At 48.5% G+C, this 17,139-nt stretch overlaps 7 protein-coding genes across 7 annotated transcripts; 5 read left to right on the forward strand and 2 right to left on the reverse strand.

Moving 5' to 3' along the window:
• Positions 1 to 761: 761 nt before the first annotated feature.
• Positions 762 to 1,592, forward strand: RIB7_1 (RibD family protein; the record flags this gene model as incomplete). The annotated part of the gene is made up of 1 exon (XM_041685093.1): positions 762 to 1,592. One exon carries the CDS (start codon positions 762 to 764, stop codon positions 1,590 to 1,592), a length of 831 nt encoding a protein of 276 aa, XP_041539212.1.
• Positions 1,593 to 2,904: 1,312 nt separating this feature from the next.
• Positions 2,905 to 4,416, forward strand: AKAW2_20387S (uncharacterized protein; the record flags this gene model as incomplete). The annotated part of the gene is made up of 1 exon (XM_041685094.1): positions 2,905 to 4,416. One exon carries the CDS (start codon positions 2,905 to 2,907, stop codon positions 4,414 to 4,416), a length of 1,512 nt encoding a protein of 503 aa, XP_041539213.1.
• Positions 4,417 to 6,576: 2,160 nt separating this feature from the next.
• Positions 6,577 to 8,292, forward strand: AKAW2_20388S (putative aromatic-L-amino-acid decarboxylase; the record flags this gene model as incomplete). Its single annotated transcript, XM_041685095.1, has 3 exons — positions 6,577 to 6,625; positions 6,739 to 7,669; positions 7,722 to 8,292. The coding sequence occupies 3 exons, from the start codon at positions 6,577 to 6,579 to the stop codon at positions 8,290 to 8,292; spliced, it is 1,551 nt and encodes a 516-aa protein (XP_041539214.1).
• A 1,108-nt stretch (positions 8,293 to 9,400) lies between these two features.
• On the forward strand, positions 9,401 to 12,090 carry AKAW2_20389S (uncharacterized protein; the record flags this gene model as incomplete). The annotated part of the gene is made up of 3 exons (XM_041685096.1): positions 9,401 to 11,192; positions 11,904 to 11,984; positions 12,056 to 12,090. The coding sequence occupies 3 exons, from the start codon at positions 9,401 to 9,403 to the stop codon at positions 12,088 to 12,090; spliced, it is 1,908 nt and encodes a 635-aa protein (XP_041539215.1).
• Positions 12,091 to 13,220: 1,130 nt separating this feature from the next.
• Positions 13,221 to 13,538, reverse strand: AKAW2_20390A (uncharacterized protein; the record flags this gene model as incomplete). Its single annotated transcript, XM_041685097.1, has 1 exon — positions 13,221 to 13,538. One exon carries the CDS (start codon positions 13,536 to 13,538, stop codon positions 13,221 to 13,223), a length of 318 nt encoding a protein of 105 aa, XP_041539216.1.
• Positions 13,539 to 13,991: 453 nt separating this feature from the next.
• On the forward strand, positions 13,992 to 14,531 carry AKAW2_20391S (uncharacterized protein; the record flags this gene model as incomplete). The annotated part of the gene is made up of 1 exon (XM_041685098.1): positions 13,992 to 14,531. One exon carries the CDS (start codon positions 13,992 to 13,994, stop codon positions 14,529 to 14,531), a length of 540 nt encoding a protein of 179 aa, XP_041539217.1.
• A 430-nt stretch (positions 14,532 to 14,961) lies between these two features.
• On the reverse strand, positions 14,962 to 17,124 carry AKAW2_20392A (uncharacterized protein; the record flags this gene model as incomplete). Its single annotated transcript, XM_041685099.1, has 2 exons — positions 14,962 to 16,018; positions 16,070 to 17,124. 2 exons carry the CDS (start codon positions 17,122 to 17,124, stop codon positions 14,962 to 14,964), a joined length of 2,112 nt encoding a protein of 703 aa, XP_041539218.1.
• Positions 17,125 to 17,139: the final 15 nt, after the last annotated feature.

Below are 17,139 nucleotides of genomic sequence, written 5' to 3' on the forward strand. Positions count from 1 at the left end.
TGTCATATTCATTGGAGTTCAGTGTTTGCAAGGTAATTCAAGCTGCTGTGTGTCCAAAACAAAAGAGCTGTCATGTTGGGACTTGGAACATTCTTGAACATATGAAAACCCTACATTCTCTGATTATCACGCAGTTTCAACATAGAAGTCCTGTAGACCGATTTATTGATTGTATCACGACTGACAACAATGATTTCCATCGTGTGTGCCGGTTGAGGAGAACAGGGCAGGGAGAAGGCGACCGGAATTGACCGGTAATTGGAGGGGTCACATGACGCAAGTGTATTTCCAAAAATGGGTATTCCGACAAGGTCATCAAAGAAGGTACTGGATTGTTCACTTTTGTTGAAAGCATGGAAGATTAAGGAACCGCGTGAACAAGTCTCTAGCACATAGCACGGTTCACCGGGATTGGATTCAGCAGTCCGCCTGGGGATGACATGCCAACTATCAGTATAAAATAAACATTCGATATATCTAACCTCACCACATTATCATGTGGATTAATAATTACTGCCATGCAAACCGGTCGCTGACAGCCAAAACTGGACTTGAAAGGAGCATCCAAAACCAACCAATTAGATGCGATGACTTTCGAAGCAAAGCGCCCATCATTCCGACCAATCAACAATCCCCGGAACTGAATCCGCTCAAATTACAAAATTTTGCCTGAGGCATCAGTAAACCCCGCCATCCAATCCGAGCTAATATCACCGATACCGCACCACCATCAATCCAACAATAACAGCAACACCACTACGATGGATAGCCTCAACTTCCCCACCGAAGACCGCGCCTTCTTGGAACCCCATCTCCCACCCAAAGATGGCAATCCATCATCATCATCATCATCACTCCCCTTCACCACCCTCACCTTCGCCACATCCCTCGACTCACAATTAGCTCTGGCCCCGGGCACGCGGACCGTGCTGTCCGGCCCGCAATCCAAAGCCATGACGCACTATCTACGCTCGCGCCATGACGCTATTCTTATCGGCGTAGGCACCGCCGTGGCCGATAACCCCGGCCTGAACTGTCGATTGGCAGGGGTAGGCGGATACGGCTCCGAAGGTTTGGCGGGCCAACCCCGACCAATCATCATCGACCCCTCAGCCAGATGGGAGTTTACGGCGCAGTCAAAGATCTTTGAGCTAGCGAGGAATGGGCGCGGCAGGGCTCCGTTCATCGTTACGGCTGCGGAGACGGCGCCTTCTGCGGCTCAGAAGGAGGTACTGGAGAGTCATGGGGGGAAGTTTATTGCGTTGCCGATGGGGGTGGGTTCGGATGGTGCGCATCGGATTGATTGGACTGCGTTGTTAAAGTGTCTTGTACGGGAGGGGCTAAAGAGTGTGATGATTGAGGGGGGTGGTTCAATCATCAACTCGTTGCTTGAGCCGGGATGTCAGTCGTTGGTGGATTCGGTGATTGTTACGATTGCTCCGACTTGGTTGGGCCAGGGGGGCGTGGTGGTCTCACCGAAGAGGAGAGTCGAGGGGGGTGTGATTGTTCCAGCTTCGAGGCTGACCGGCGTGAAGTGGTATCCGTTTGGGGAGGATGTAGTGCTTTGTGGGAGGATTAAGGGGTCTGAGTAGGGGTGGTTGGGTTCGTCAAAACGCAGATTTCTCCATTCAGTATAGAATAGATTGTTCAGTTATGATGCTTTACTTTTGTTCAGACTCTGCCGTTATAGCATCTTCACTGTATCCAGTATAATATCCAGGCAGTTGAAGATATTCGTCTCCCCCAAGAAGTTTTCTCTGCTGGAAGGCCTCGAACCTTAAAGAACATACATTATGAAAGGATGTTGTTAACGCGGATACCTAATGCCATAGTAAATGCTCATGATAGAAAAGGAAAAGAGAGCAACAAGCATGGTATCTATGTAAGGTATGCGGCTCCATGACGGCACTAACGACAGGAAAGCGGGAATGCATTTCCGGGTCAATGAAATGAACCTGCCGCCGAGTCCCGCATACATTTTTGACGTGTCGAATCTGAGAGCGCTTTTCTGACTACGCCGGGGAGAGAGCGTCTTCAAGAATTTATTCTATCGGTCTCAGGGCGATACATCCATGGCGTAGATTACGGTTGAGTAATGTTCACCTTTCTTGTGACTTCATATCCTTATCAATACCTCTGCGAGGGTGTCACCGGGGCTATGGTTGGTCATTGCTTGATAGATGCACAGTTCTATCCTCTATCCTCTACACAATCCATGTCAGCCGTCCCTCTGTTACAGATGTATGAGTGGTGCTGCAATGGAGACAGATATGTTCCGTACCATCAGCCGTGATTCTCTGCTTTGTGCCCAGTAATCATAGAAAATAACTTTGTGGCACAGTACATATACTTACAAGAAAAGTTTATTGGCCGGCCCATTATAGGGAAAAAGGTTATAACCGTGAATGACTACCTTTCAAGCCCCGTGTGACTGACCTACGTGGATTCTTCCTCTCAAAATCTTGCTTTCTTTTCGGAGTCTTCCATAGTGCACTTTTTAGTGATGAAGTTCTTATTTCTGTGGCGTCTGGCACAAAGAATCCAGATTCTCACTTTTCCAGCATGTGACGACTGAAGTACTCCACAAAATCAACAAGCCCTCTGTAAGCTTTCGGAACACGCCAGAAAATGTTGAAAAGCACCGGTTCCCAGGCTAGCTGGTACAGGGTCAGCTTTCACATCTTACTGGATGGTAAGCAGAATATCCTCAAACCTACTAATCTCGCAGAATAATGCTACAATCGGGGATTTTCCAAGATCCCACAAGAATTACTGACAACACAAAACCACGGTACCTTTATAAGGTGCTGTTATCCTATAGATGATTGAGCACATCTTGATATATCGCCACATGTCCATAGGCACTACGAAATCGGAAACGCAAGCATCAAATCGTTCGCCACGATGTCTGACTTTTTTCTTATGGAAGATGTCTGGGATGAGATTTGCGAGTATCTCGAGACCGGGGACCTCAACAGCATTTGCTTGACATCCCGCACACTAAATCGTGTTTTCACTCGCTATCTCTATCGAAAGATTCAATGGGATTGGAATGGCAAGATGTCTCGATACCGTATCATGTCGCTGTGGACAACTCTTGTCCGAAATAAGGACACACGCAGCCGCCTGTGTGGCTTAATCCGAGAGGTGCACTTACTGGGGCGCAGTCCTCCCCAGAAGACTCGGATTAATGAGAGTCCTGGGATTCAAGAGTGCAGTTCTGACCTGACCTCTATCACTAAGAATGATAAGATGCCCTTTCATCAGGAAATCGACTATCTTCGATTTATTGCGGGCAGTATTATTGAAAGCTCGAAGGACCGTTCAGATTGGTACAAGTCCATTGCAGCACGAAACGTCTACGCCATGGTGGCCCTCCTCCTACCTTTTCTCCATAATCTAAGGTCACTCAAGCTCGATTACACCTTCCTTGTTAACGGCGGACTTCCTGGAGTGATAATTGAACGCCTCACTTCTGGTCACAATATATATTCCGCAGAGTTGCGAAATAACTTTGACCACCTCAAAGAAATCGATTACGGAACCAACGCACTACAAAACAATCTTCCACGTTTGCGTGATAACACACACGTTCCGAGTTGTTTTTCATCACAAGTGATCCCAATATTTCGATTACAAAAGATCAAGCACCTCAAAGTCTGGCTACGTAGCCATCATGGTCTTCAGCTCGAGCGGGTTCCAGGTATTCAAATGGACTATACGGCACTCAAAACCCTTATCCTGGACCACGTTTCAAGAATGGACTGCGCTCTCTTCAAGATTTTACATGGAATGAAAAACCTTCGCACTCTTCACCTTGGTTTGAACAACGATGAGGGCAATTCTTGGTATCATGCTATACCCACTTACAAAGATGGAGAATGCATTCTGAATGGACTGGAAGCATTATATGAGTGTCTGGAGCACCTCTCAATCAGCTTCTCTAGCACACCATTAGGCCGGGAGATTACCAGTGACATCGACTTATGGGGTGTTTTATTCAGATCTTTGATGCCTGGATTCTTTCAGGGTTTTACTCGGCTCAAAACACTCGAATTACCGGTCCAGCTGCTTAATGGATTCCAGGATATAGAAGTGTCTTGTATAAATCGAGGCTTACCAGTAACACTGGAAAGGCTTGGCTTACGGTGGGACTTTCAATATGTGGGAAGGGAAGACGGGTCGAACTCCCATACAGTGCGCGTTCTCCAGAAACTGTTGGCGAATTTCCTTCGGTTGTCGGACCGTCATCGGCGGGTGCCTCTATTGCAGGAAGTGATTATCCGTCTGTTTATCAGCGATGATGGGCCTGACATAGCAGTAGAGGAATGTGACGACTTGATTGAGAAATTCAACATGTATGTTGGAGTTCGCTTTGATTATATGCGACCAGGACTCTGGACGAACGGACCTTGATGGTCGATTATATGTCAGTGGATAGAGGCCTTTGCTATCGTCTATAGAATCAACGCCAATGAAAGCCATATAAAAAGCCATCTCTCTAATTCTCCCTCCCGATACTTGATATTCAAATACGTTCTCTATACCAGGGATGCTGGGCGCGTTTTATTCTCCTGATTGTTGCCAAAATGGAAGACACATATGTCATCAAGTACATCTTTTCACAACGTTTATATACTACACGATACAAAAAAGAATCAAGTCATCTACATACGCCTACCAAACTGTCATCGTGATGCAACATTATGATAACGACCCAGCACGCATGACTAATTTCTCAAATTACCAGTCTTCCAAAATGACTACAAGTTTAACAATTAGTGAGTAAAAGGTACATCAGATTATGAACCCCCCGATAAGCATCGTATTATGATTAGTCCTATCAGCAAATCTCATCGCATCATGAGACGTCCAAAGATCGACTTATTGCTGCCGACCAAGATTATAACTTTGAGCAAGGCATTCTCCTTCATCTTCCAACTATATTTATTCACCACCAGAATCCTTAGCAAACAATGAAATAAACTCAGAAACCCTGCAAATCACCACATCGCACATGCCTGCACCCGCAGCTTCGTATCTCGCTCAGCCAGTCAGCATAGCCATATCATACACTCCGAGTCACGCAAACACGAGACGAGGCGGAGTTATCCGCATGACTACGCCCATCAGCAGCCTCGCGCAGCATAAACAAGGCTGAGGCTCTACGCACAATGTTTTATAACGAACTCTGTCCCTACTCAATTCACCGTGCTACAAGACAATTCACTTTCTACTTTATACAAAGAACTAAAGACATATATATCATTTCAGCGTTAGACAAGGCATCTTCCGACTCATTAAACTCCACATTCCACAGAAACAGTCTCAACCATAACATAAATACCACCCACTATTTCCCAAATCCCTGCAAAAATCAAGACAATGTGCTTCACCTCATCCTCTGACGAACCCGCTTCCCCGTACCGTCCTCGACCCACAAACACTTCTCGACCCGGTCAGGGAACATCCTGGTCCCGAAATTCAAGAACAACAAGGAGACGAGGCGGACGATACTATGGAGGAGGCTATGTTCCTGGCGCAGCTTGTGGCGGAGGGGGAGGTGGGCCAGGCTGTGGTGGTGGTGGAGGAGGTGGTGGAGGCGGCGGAGGGGGAGGCTGCGGAGGAGGTGGAGGGGGAAGCTGAAGATGCGTCTTGATGATGTTATTCATTTTGCTTGGGTAGTTTTCTTTCTGTTCTGCTGGGTCATGGGGAAGATTTGGTAATTGGCTTGAAGGGGTAGATGTTTGGCTAGATTGTTTTCAACATACTTAGGGTTAATGTGATTTGTCTGTGGTATTGATATGAGATATAATCTATCTTCATTTCACGTTTTCCTTTAGTCTATACCAAGACATTAAGGATGCATCATATGCTCTATAACAAAGCGACTCGGTTGAAACAAATATACACGAATAGTAATCATTGAGTAGTCATTGTGCTTATGAGATATATGCAGTGTAATTGGAGCACAAATTTCACTGCAATGGACAACCGAGCAATTTGAGCTCGCTCGGAAGTCGGAATCTAGGCACACCCTGGGAGCCTCATTAGCAACCACAACATAGTCAAAACCCACTCACTACCTAGCAAAATTTCAGATCCAGAATACTCTCATTATTAAAGTAAATACGAAAATCTTATCCTTTTATTGAAACCACCACAAATACCCAAATGCATACTCACTCGGAAAGAAGCAATATCCGACAAATACCGCCGTTACCCGCGAAATATCCGTCAACACCCCCAATAGCGCGCTTGTCAAACGCACATGATGCACGAGGAGCAATTTAACCGGACCCTGAGTATATTAACTCATTCCTGGCGCATTATCAAGATCAATGAGCAGCTTCCAATTGGATCAAAATCGTAGATCAGACGCCCTTCCCTTGACACATCGGAACACTTTCGGAACCAATTCCGGCGCCAACCCCACCGGCCTCGGCTTATCGATAAAAGAAATCCAGATCCTCATTCCTGCCTCCTCCGAACTCTCCGCTGAATTTCATTTCAGTTTTCCCAGTCCACTTCCTCAATTCCCCCTTGGATCACGTCTGGAATTTTTATCTCTGTCCAATGGATCGCGAACAATTCCGGGAGGCCGCCCATTCGGCCATTGACGACAGTTAGTCCCTGTGCCCAATCCCTGCACCCCGCACTTCTCCAATCCCCGCCCGGATCACCACAAAAAAGCACACACGGAGAGAGAGACACAGCTAACCATCCCAAAATCAACAGTAATCAACTACTTCGATGACCTCCCGAACCAGCGCGTCCTCCCCACCATCGAACCAGGCTACCTCCGCCCCTTAATCCCGACCTCACCCCCCGAGAACCCCGAACCATGGAGCGCCATCCAATCGGACATTGAAACCAAGATTAAGCCGGGCATCACGCACTGGCAATCCCCCAATTTCATGGCCTTCTTCCCCGCAGGTGTCACTTATCCCAGTATTCTGGGTGAAATGTACAGCGCAGCCTTCACAGCCCCCGCATTCAACTGGCTTTGCTCCCCGGCATGCACGGAACTTGAGACAATCGTGATGGACTGGCTTGCTCAGGCGCTCGCATTGCCGGAATGTTTCCTCAGCACGTCAGAGAACCGCGGAGGAGGTGTGATCCAGGTTACGGCGAGTGATACCGTCGCGACGATGATGATTGCTGCGAGGGAAAGGCGCGTGACTGAGATTGTGGTCAGTGAGGGGTTCAAGCCTGATACGGTGGAGTATGAGGATCGGATGATGGAGTTGAGGAGTCGGTTGGTCGCGTTGGCGAGTAACCAGGCGCATAGCAGTACGGCGAAGGGAGCGTTGCTGGCGGGAACGAGGTTTAGGAGTGTCGAAGCGAGGTTGGAGGATAACTTGGAGATGACTGGGGAGAGGTTGAGGGATGTTTTGGAGGGGTTGGATCGGAATAACCTGACGCCTTATTTCATTACCTTGGGTCTTGGTACGACGAATTCGTGTGCCGTTGATCGGTTCAGGGAGATCAAGGCTGTATTGGCCGAGAAGGAGCATTGGAAGAGGATTTGGGTCCATATCGATGCTGCTTATGCCGGTGCGGCGCTGGTCGCAGATGAGTGGCAGTATCTTTCGAAGGAGTTCGCCGAGGGAGTCGACAGCTTCAATATGAATATGCACAAGTGGCTGTTGGTTAACTTTGATGCCAGGTTTGTGCTTTCTCCATTCCTTTACGATGCTATAAGTTGCTAACTGGCATAGTTGCCTCTTCATTCGCAACCGCGAAGACCTCACCAACGCCCTGGACATCACCCCTGCCTACCTGCGCAATCACTACTCCGACTCCGGCAAGGTTACCGACTACCGTAACTGGAGCATGTCTCTGGGCCGTCGGTTCCGTGCCCTGAAGATCTGGTTTGTCATGCGCAGCTACGGTCTCACCGGCATGAAGGACTATATCCGCAAGTCCATAGGACTGGGAGAGACTTTTGCGGGTCTGGTCCGCAGTCGGGCTGATCTGTTTGAGATCATCACCACTCCTGCCTTCGGGTTGACTGTGTTCCGAATTAAGAGCCCCAAGTCGGGGACGACGATGGTGGAAGCTGAGAATGGTGTTCTTGTTGCGCAGCCGGATGAGGCTGCGAACGAGTTGACCAAGGAGGTGTATGAATTGGTCAACTCTCGAGGAGAGATCTTCATTACTTCGACCGTTATCTGTAAGGTTTATGCTATTCGGGTTGTGAGTACGAACCCGGCAGCCGAGGAGAAGTACGTTAGGAGGGCATTTGAGATTTTGGTCGAGACGGCGGAGGAGGTCATTAAGCGGGGGTAGATGTTAGATACCACTTTTGGATGTTGTGGATATATTTGAGTTTGGCTGTAGATATGGCATTTGACATTGCATTCAGATAGTAGGCTTTGGGTTGTATGTAGAATAGCTCTCCCAGAACAATGACATTAGATGATTCAGCGAGTTAGACACCACGGGGCAATAGAGAAGCCCTTACAACAAAGAGTGAGCTCCATCTCGTTGACACCGAGGCGAATTCGCTCGTAAAGAGGGTTGGCAGAGTTTTGGATTCGCATGTCGATGATGGCGGTAACCGTGTCTGAGAGAACTGTTTTCTGGAAATCCAGATAAATTCGGCAACTGAACCAATAGTATAAAGAACGACACATTTCAATGGAGGGGAACTGCAGATGAAGTCTCAGTCAAGTAGATACGCCATATAGTTATGCGAATAGTCGGAGGGTACGACCCGGGAAAGTCAGTCCTTAGTTTCTTGGATGTAGGATTATAATGACTGTCAAATCCCCTGCCAATCCCTATGACATAAAAAGTACATCAAGCTAAACATTAAAATTCACTTGTGACAAAGACAATTGGTTTCCACAAAGCAGAGAAACCGCGAATGGCCGCCCACTCACGCAAGAAAGAAGTTATAATGATAAAGTCATTGTGAAAAAAGTGACAAAGCCACACTATACATGCAATGGAAGATCCCGCTGCAGACAGTACATTACATCGAATGACTACCGTTTTTCGCAAGGGAAACGACGCACCAACCACAACCTCTCAAAGACATCCGCAGATCATATAAGTACTTATCACCTCTTCAGAAACCCAGTCTTGGTCACCACGTTTCATCTATCACCCCCTATTCTTCCTGGCCTTTGTAACGCACACAGCCAGAGAAGGCAAACCCCATGCCATGCATTACCAGTACTATAGAGTAGCAAACCAACATGGATGTCTCCGAATCATGTTCCCCTAGACGAAAGATATATAGATGTACATGATGTACCTCTTGAACAGGGGGATGTATCGACTGCCAGCCCTAGTTCCATCACCAGTCACTGCCAGCATCACTATATAAACGTCATTTGTCAACACACGCAAAATTTGAGGAAAAAAGCCCTTTGTCGATTGTCTATTCAAGATGCATCACGTCGAAGAACCAATCGCTCAGATGGAGGACTTCAACATGCTCAGTGATAGTGATATGGATATGGTTGATGGGTTGGTGCCAAATTCTGCCGCCTGTGGCTTCATCCCTACCTCCAACCCCGCTGATTTCAAGGAGAATATACCTCCTCCAGCAGAGGATGAAGGCACCATCGACGACGATGCTACCGATGTGGCTACCGAGGTAGCTACCGAGGTTGATCTCAACGAAGTCATGGAGGACTTGGACATCGATCATGACTATGAGGCGTCCGAGAGTGGGGATGATAGCGAGTACAGTGAGGAGGATATGGACCTTGCAGATGGCGATAGTGAGCAAGGTGTCGATAGCGACTGGGGGGATGATGAAGAACGGACAAAAGCTGAAGAAGAGAAAGAAGAAGAAGAAGACTACGATCCCGAAAACGCGCCCATCAATAAAACCAGTGTTGATCGCATCGAAGACACCTTCGATCATCTGTATGAAAATGACGAACGTCCATCATCTTCTCATCATAATGAGGATGATAGCATGGAAGATCTGGTCTACGAGGATACCGAAAGCGATGATTCTGGATCAACTGAGTCTGATGATGGAGACATGGAGGACATCTCAACCGACGACCAGGATGAACCTGTCTGTTGCATCTGCTCGAAAATGGATATGTCAGACGATGAGGATGAGAGTGATTCTGGAGATGATTCTGAGGATGATTCTGAAGACGACGATAAATACGTCGACGACGACGAAGACGACGCTTTCCCTGGATGCGACTATCTAGGATTGGCCGACTATGTGGAAGGGCGCGATACGAAGCAGGGAATTATGCATGATCTACGCCCATCAAACCAACCGTACCCAGAAGATCCAACGGCGAAACTACATGTGTTGATTAAAATCACAACCTACAGTCCACATACCCTAATTCGCGTCCCCGTGAAGCCACTAGCCCTTTCATCCAGGGTCTTCGCCGAAATCTTCGGCTATCAAGAAACCGGCGACGCACAGCCCAACAACCAGGCTCGCTGGGACGAGGATGAGCTTGTCTGGGTGGAAGATCTGTCGTTCGATTGGCCCAACCCCGCAGCTATGCTATGGGTTCTGCGGGCCCTGACCAGGGGATGGGTCGATTGGCCAGGATCTATTGAGCTTGTGTTTCTCAAGGACATCGCTGTCATTGTGAATAGATTCGAGCTACGAGATGCTATGAAGCCCTTTTCGGCTGCCTGGCTGGGAAGCACCTGTGTGAGACCAAAAAGATATGTGCCCTCACACAAAGAGCTTGTGGACTGGGTGTTGTTCATTACTTGGGTATTTCAGTCTGGATCCGGACGGGATTTCCGATATGCTACGCGTGGTGTGATTATGGATTACACGTTCAAGTCCAAGCCAAAAGACGGACTTCTGCCCAGGGATATGTATGAAGCTATTTACCAGGCTCGATCGGAGCTGTGTCAAAGCTTTGCGGAAATTATCCGGGAATACTTGGGTTTCAAGCCTGAAAACGAGCAGAAGGGTCTCTGGAACTTCTGTGAGCATCAATCACTGGATCCTTGGATATCTATTCTTACGGCCTTGGAAAATCCAAGCCCGTACAAGGTGTCGCTGAGTCGTGTTCATCAGAAGATGAAATCGCTGGTGTTCAACTCCCCCAAACCTGAGACTTTATACTGTGCGTGGTGTGAGGGGACATGGAGAACCCTACAAGCCTGCGAAGATGAGATGCGACGGACACTGGGGATCGACTGTGATGGTAATCAGGTACAAGAGTCCGACGAATGCGACGGTACGTGTTCGCATTGGCCGCAGTTCAGCTTCCAGCGAGTGTCCTGGCCTTGCCCAGACTGGGTGGGATGCAAGACTGTTGCGAAGCCGTGAACGAAGATCGATGGGTTTGATGCGAGTCATGTAAAGGATGAAGACAGTATAGTGTGTTATTAGTGGGCGTCTTTCGCTGTTCCATACACGGGTATATTCTCTGTTTAGGTTCAATGGACTCGGGGAATTTCCCCGCACTTACGCCATGACAGCATTATTAATGCAACTGTATCACATCAGCAATAACTAGTAAATATTTCTCCTTCTCTTTTGCTCACTCTCTGTACCTGTTTCCTCAATACACAAGCACTAGTGCAACTCATCTTCCCCTCCCCCATAACCATGCCCCTCGCTAGAGCAACGTTCAACGACATCGTCCTCGCCGAATCCCCCACCTGGGAGACCGTCGAAGGGAACATCTATGTAAGCCCCCAAACCACATAGCCTAGATACCCAAACCGACTTGCCACAAATATCCAGTTCCCACCCACAGCAATCAAAGATAAATCACTCTTTGTCCCTATCGAAAAAGAGACATATTGTCCATGGAAAGGAGATGCATCATATTACTCTATTGTGATTGGACGTGAGGATCTCCCCACCCCATCTCTTCGTTTGTTTAAACTGCCCCTCTACAGAGACAAAATGATTGTATCGTTGCTAACAGACTGATATATAGCTACGACAATCCCCGGTGCAGCTTGGTATTATCCCAACCCTTATGATGCTGCAAGCAATATCAAGGACCATGTGGCGTTTTGTATGTTTGACCTATTAATTGTTTCTAAGCTAGGTGAAGTTGTGAAGTCAGCTAACAGCACACGGGTTCAGACACGACAGAGAGTATTAAAGTGACCGTGGAATGAAAGCATAGTTGAGCTTGATGTGGTGAATGGCATGTTTGTAGTAAGCATGGATGATTGATACAGAAGTACTAGTTTGATATAACATTCACATTTAAAACACGAGTACATTTATCCTAGTACGAAAGAAGCAAGCACTCGTCACTCACTACTCCACTCCTTCACAAGGCCACCATACTTCTTCCTCAAAAATTGAATGCCGGCCTCCGCCAACCTTCCAATCTTCCCAATCTTCGCAATCTCCACCATGCTTAAAATCCTGACTGAGATCGCCTCACAACCCGCGCTAAATCTCCACCGCCATAAGCGAGTCAATAGACATCTCTTGAATCTCCTCGGACATCTCAGCGGCCCGCGGCATATGTCGCGCCAGGTGCTTGCTCAATTCGTGTGTCAAATTGTTCTCCACCTCGGGCTCATTCAGCATGGCCGGGTTCTGGTCGACCCTCTGTAGGGGCTCTCTGAGTGCTCCTACTGAAGAATTAGCGGGGAAGGCAAATGGAATGCTGCAGACGTCAATCTTCAGGTCGACTTACCATCAAATACTCAGTGATCAGTGTTTCTAGGATAGTTAGTGTATTGTTATAAAACTGACCGGAATGAGGCTTCCAACATACCAGGGCAAAGTGCACGGAGTAACAATAGACCGTTTGGGGCTAGCAGCTGGCGTATATGCTGTAGGGCTGTTCCAAGTCGCGGCGTCGTGTACAGCTATTTTCTTGGTCAACGTAAGGTCCCCAATCCGACGGTTCTACAACGCGGTCGCCGAGCAGTTCATGGTGTGGATGGCCTCGGAATCTCCAGTTGCGAGTCAAACGGCTCTCATGCAGGTATCTCGTGGTGTGCTGCCAGGGATACAAGGGGTATATTGGTCAGGGTGACTCCTTTCCCGTTGATCTCTTGCAGGTCGACTGAAACCCTATTTGTATGCAGGGATTAAGGTCAGAGTGTTCCTCTACACGTTTATTTCCCGCCCCACAGACCTATCTATGAAGATCCCCAGAGGGGCCCGACACGTACGAAAATCACTTCCTATTGAAGGGTCTGCTCATGCATGAAGAGTAGGGCACAAACAGCAATAGCAGCAGCATGCAATGGAATGCCCCTTACCCAGGCTTCCCATGTCTCCGCGCTCACCAAGACGGCAATTCTGAAGTGTCTTTATCCCATTCTCTGTTTTCTGCGTTCGATACATTGACATCAACATGAGCCATATTATGATTGCAGTTGGTGGCAATAAATTGGAGAATGAAGAAAATTGCACATTGAAGCCTTCTTCTCTTACTTTTTGTTTCTCTCCAGAATGGGATACCGAGTTCATCAACCCAACCACCCACGTCTTGCCCTTCGGCCACCCGCACAGCGCATAACAAAACCATAGTATGGTCTGTAACACAGTAACGACACCACTGATAGATATTATCCTCATTAACGGTCAATGATTGTGGCATTAACCAGCTGAGAGCGCAATAGCTGCATGACGGATGAAGTAGGTGTATCGCTGACCTGGGCGGATTTCCTTCCTGCTGCCGGCCTTCTATGAGAACCCTGCTGGTTCTCTTAAATAGGCCGTGGAGTCATCTGACTTTCACCTCTGCTAACCCAGTCGACCTCTTTTTGTTCATTGGTTCAGACGATTCGGGTTTTTTTCCGTAGAGTAATCCGGCCATTGTTGTGCACGAACGAGAATGCCGTATACCATCGGGAATGTGGAGTCCTGTCCATGGTTGTTTATGGCCCCTCCTGTCTTGGGGTAGGAATATGTTAGTAGGAATGCTCAAACTTTAGAGCCAATAAGTATATTATTCTTTCTGTTTCCCTCCCTCTCTCCCTTCTCATAGAGTCAACGCGCCATCATAATCTCCTAATTCATTACCCAGTTAACAAAATCTACAATAAGCACCATGCGCCTCCTCAATCTTGCCTCATTTCTGTGTCTGCTCGGATCCACTCAGGCCCTATCATTAGGCCAACGCTGTCTCGAAGCACTCAATACCATGAGCACCGTTCCCGGCCAATACATCGCGACCATCGAGCGGGATACATGCAGTTGGGGCTGCAAACCTCGGCCAGAGGAATGGGATACGGTGTTCGAAGGGGTCATCCAAAAGGTTGTTGAAGATGGGGCGCGATACACTGGCATTGACGATCCCAAGGCGCAGGCTGCTTTCGCAAGCTACCTGAATGACGTCTTCCAAAATGTCAACAGCAAATGTGGTGGTCGCCTCGGCGATGACAATCTGTGCAACGATTCTCCCCAAACGGCGGCCCTGAAGCAATGCGTCGATGATAACGCCAAGTGGGCAGCAACGACAGCTGCCTTGCGGCTGGTGGGCTATTTGTCCGAGGACAGGTGCGAGAAGGTATCGGATTACTTCAAGAGTGAGCAGCTGTGGAACAAGGATTTGCCGAACAGGTCACAGGTCTATGTTCAGAATTGTTAGGGGGTGTAGACTTTGGTTGAGACGATAGAGGTTTCCAACGCTACCTCTATGGTCCACGGAGGAAAGAGGGATTGTCGCTTTCCGATGGGGTCAGACGAGAGACGGATAATTTGGCTGAAATGAAAGGAATAACTCGTGACGGATAATGGAAGAGCCATGTCAGAATGAACCTTTTGGAATCAATTTTCGCGATGATCAGTGGGGCATGGTGGTGAGCGGAAACGGGATCCATGGCAGGTATTTGCGAAGAATTAGCCATCCGTCTATATACAATTGAGATGCCAAGGGCTTCAAGTAGAGGTCTGCAAGCTTGTATCTCTTGATGACGGCGTCGCATTGTGTGAATGTAAACCTTCCTTCCATGCTGGAGCAAAGTGAAATGACAGGATAAGCTCTGGAATATTCCTGAGACTGTTTGAAATTGAACAGTTTATCCCCGAGACAACTCCGGGTCTGCCAGCTCATTCAACAATTCCGTCCAGTCTGCAGTGTCCAGAGCTAGGTCGTTGCCTGTCTCAAGCATCTCGGTCCATATGTCCTCTAAATGCCTCTCTTGGGGAACATCATCGGTGCTGGCATCTGGGGGATGTGAAGGGACATTGCTTAATTCAGTACTGAGAGGTTGGGCGTAAGCCTGTGTATGACCCGGATGAGAACGCACTGCGTCATTCCCATGTGGAGTAACAAGGGGGGTCTCGTCACTCCGCTGCAGCTTTCCGGTCCTCCAATGCTTTTGCAAAACGCCCATCATTGCATTGATTCCTTCTCTGACAAGGGCAGACGATTCTTGTGCCTTGCTCAGCATGCGGCAGGCCTCTAGCACTTCTTCCTTTCGTTTCTCAGCGAGTATATCGTCCCAGTTGAAGCACACGTCCAGCAATAGTATCACGGCGGCAGCAAAGACATGATGCATCACAGACCAGACGACAGAGTTTGGCGGAGTATAGTTCGGTTCGTTTCCATCCATGATCCTCTTGATCTCCAGTACCTTTCGGGCAGACTGTAGACAAATAACATGGGAGTAGGAGTATGCCGGTTCACGAGCTCCTCTGATGAAGAAGTCACGATGTAGGCGGCACAAACGCGAGAAGAAACCCTGTTGCAGGAGACAGCCTTGCCAGGCAATGGTCGGGCGCTCTTCGTACAGCGAAGCAAACCGCCGTCTAGATGATGGATCCAGCCGGAAGAAATCAGGTATTTCAGCCACAGCTTGATGGAACTTTCGGTCTAGCTCGAGGACTTTTTCGTATTGTGGCTCCAAGCCATGCAGGTGCTCGTAGGATGTTGCATCAACAACCTCTCGGCTGACAGACGCTAGTTTCAGACGTTGAAGGAAGAAGGACATGTCTGTTGGTGTGGAACTTGGCAGTGATACCATTTCGCGACGCATTGCGCTGTCATCTATATTTAAGGGTTGGTTGACGTTCATGTGGCGCGGCTGGATGAGATACGTCCACTCTTGAGGGCCAGGGAGGAAGCCCAGCAGCCTGCGACTTTGGTGAGCATTTGGCATTCAAAGAGCTTTTAATAGTTCTTACCAGTCGAAAGACGTCAGATCCCACCAAATCCGTCTCTTGAGTTCCAGATCTACTGGATTGTAATCAGATCCCTCCCTCTCATTCCGAAACCGTGGAGAGTCAATGCAATGGAGCATAAGACTCTTTGCTTGGCTGACGATAGCACCGTGCACAAAGAGACCGCTCACAGACGGTGGAATGTTCCAGTTGGAGACATTATGCATGACCACCATGGTGGCCTGCAAGCCCACGAGCGTCGGAGACAGGGAGTAATGGCTCTGGATCAACGCGGCACCAGTAAGGAAGGCAAACTCTCGGCTTCGATCTCCTACATCGGAAGATGCCACCACAGTTTGCTGCAGACATAGAGAGCTGGCTAGGATGCCGAAAAGAAGCGCCAAATGGCTGAGGTCGACGGGCTTGCCACTTTCGATGCAACAGTAGATGCCATCTATTTGGTCTTCCACGCACTTGGGGACAAGGATATGGTAGAGATAGTCGACGTAACGATGATAATATCGAAAGAGATTCAAAGCCTCCGATTTTGGGGGGACAAAGTCAATCAAGTTAACCGACGCCGGATTCTCGTTGATGGCAGACCGATTCATGTATGGCAATGACAGTAATGGTCTTGCAGGCCCTGTCTCCTGGTTCACGCTTAAGTTGCGCCCTCTTACCGAATCGTCTAGTTCATCTCGAAACCATTTCGGGGTTGCTGTTGGCACTCGGTCAGCCATGTGGATGTTCTCCAGCCAGTCCGCTGTGAGTAGCGACTCCCGATTGCTTGGCCGCAATGGAGCTTCAGTAGGTCCGGTAGGAACATTTTCGGCTCCCGGGGGCACACTTGAGCTACTCGTAGGGGGTGTCTGCATTGCGCCAGCCGGTGATGGGTTCGGAGCCCTTGCAGCCTCTGGTCTCCCATAAATGCACGCCAATCGGCGCGCGGAGCAACTGCCGCATGGCTGCTGACGATCGCATTTGATTTTCTTGTGTCGACAAGAGTCGCAAGATACGGGGTCCTGCCTGGGAGCGCGTCTGGAGGTATGCGGCAATTGTAATGCAGCCTTGCGCTTCATGATGAGATGCTGAGT

Source organism: Aspergillus luchuensis, chromosome 2 (genome assembly GCF_016861625.1).
Source record: "Aspergillus luchuensis IFO 4308 DNA, chromosome 2, nearly complete sequence".
In the NCBI taxonomy this organism is placed as follows: Eukaryota; Fungi; Ascomycota; class Eurotiomycetes; order Eurotiales; family Aspergillaceae; genus Aspergillus; species Aspergillus luchuensis.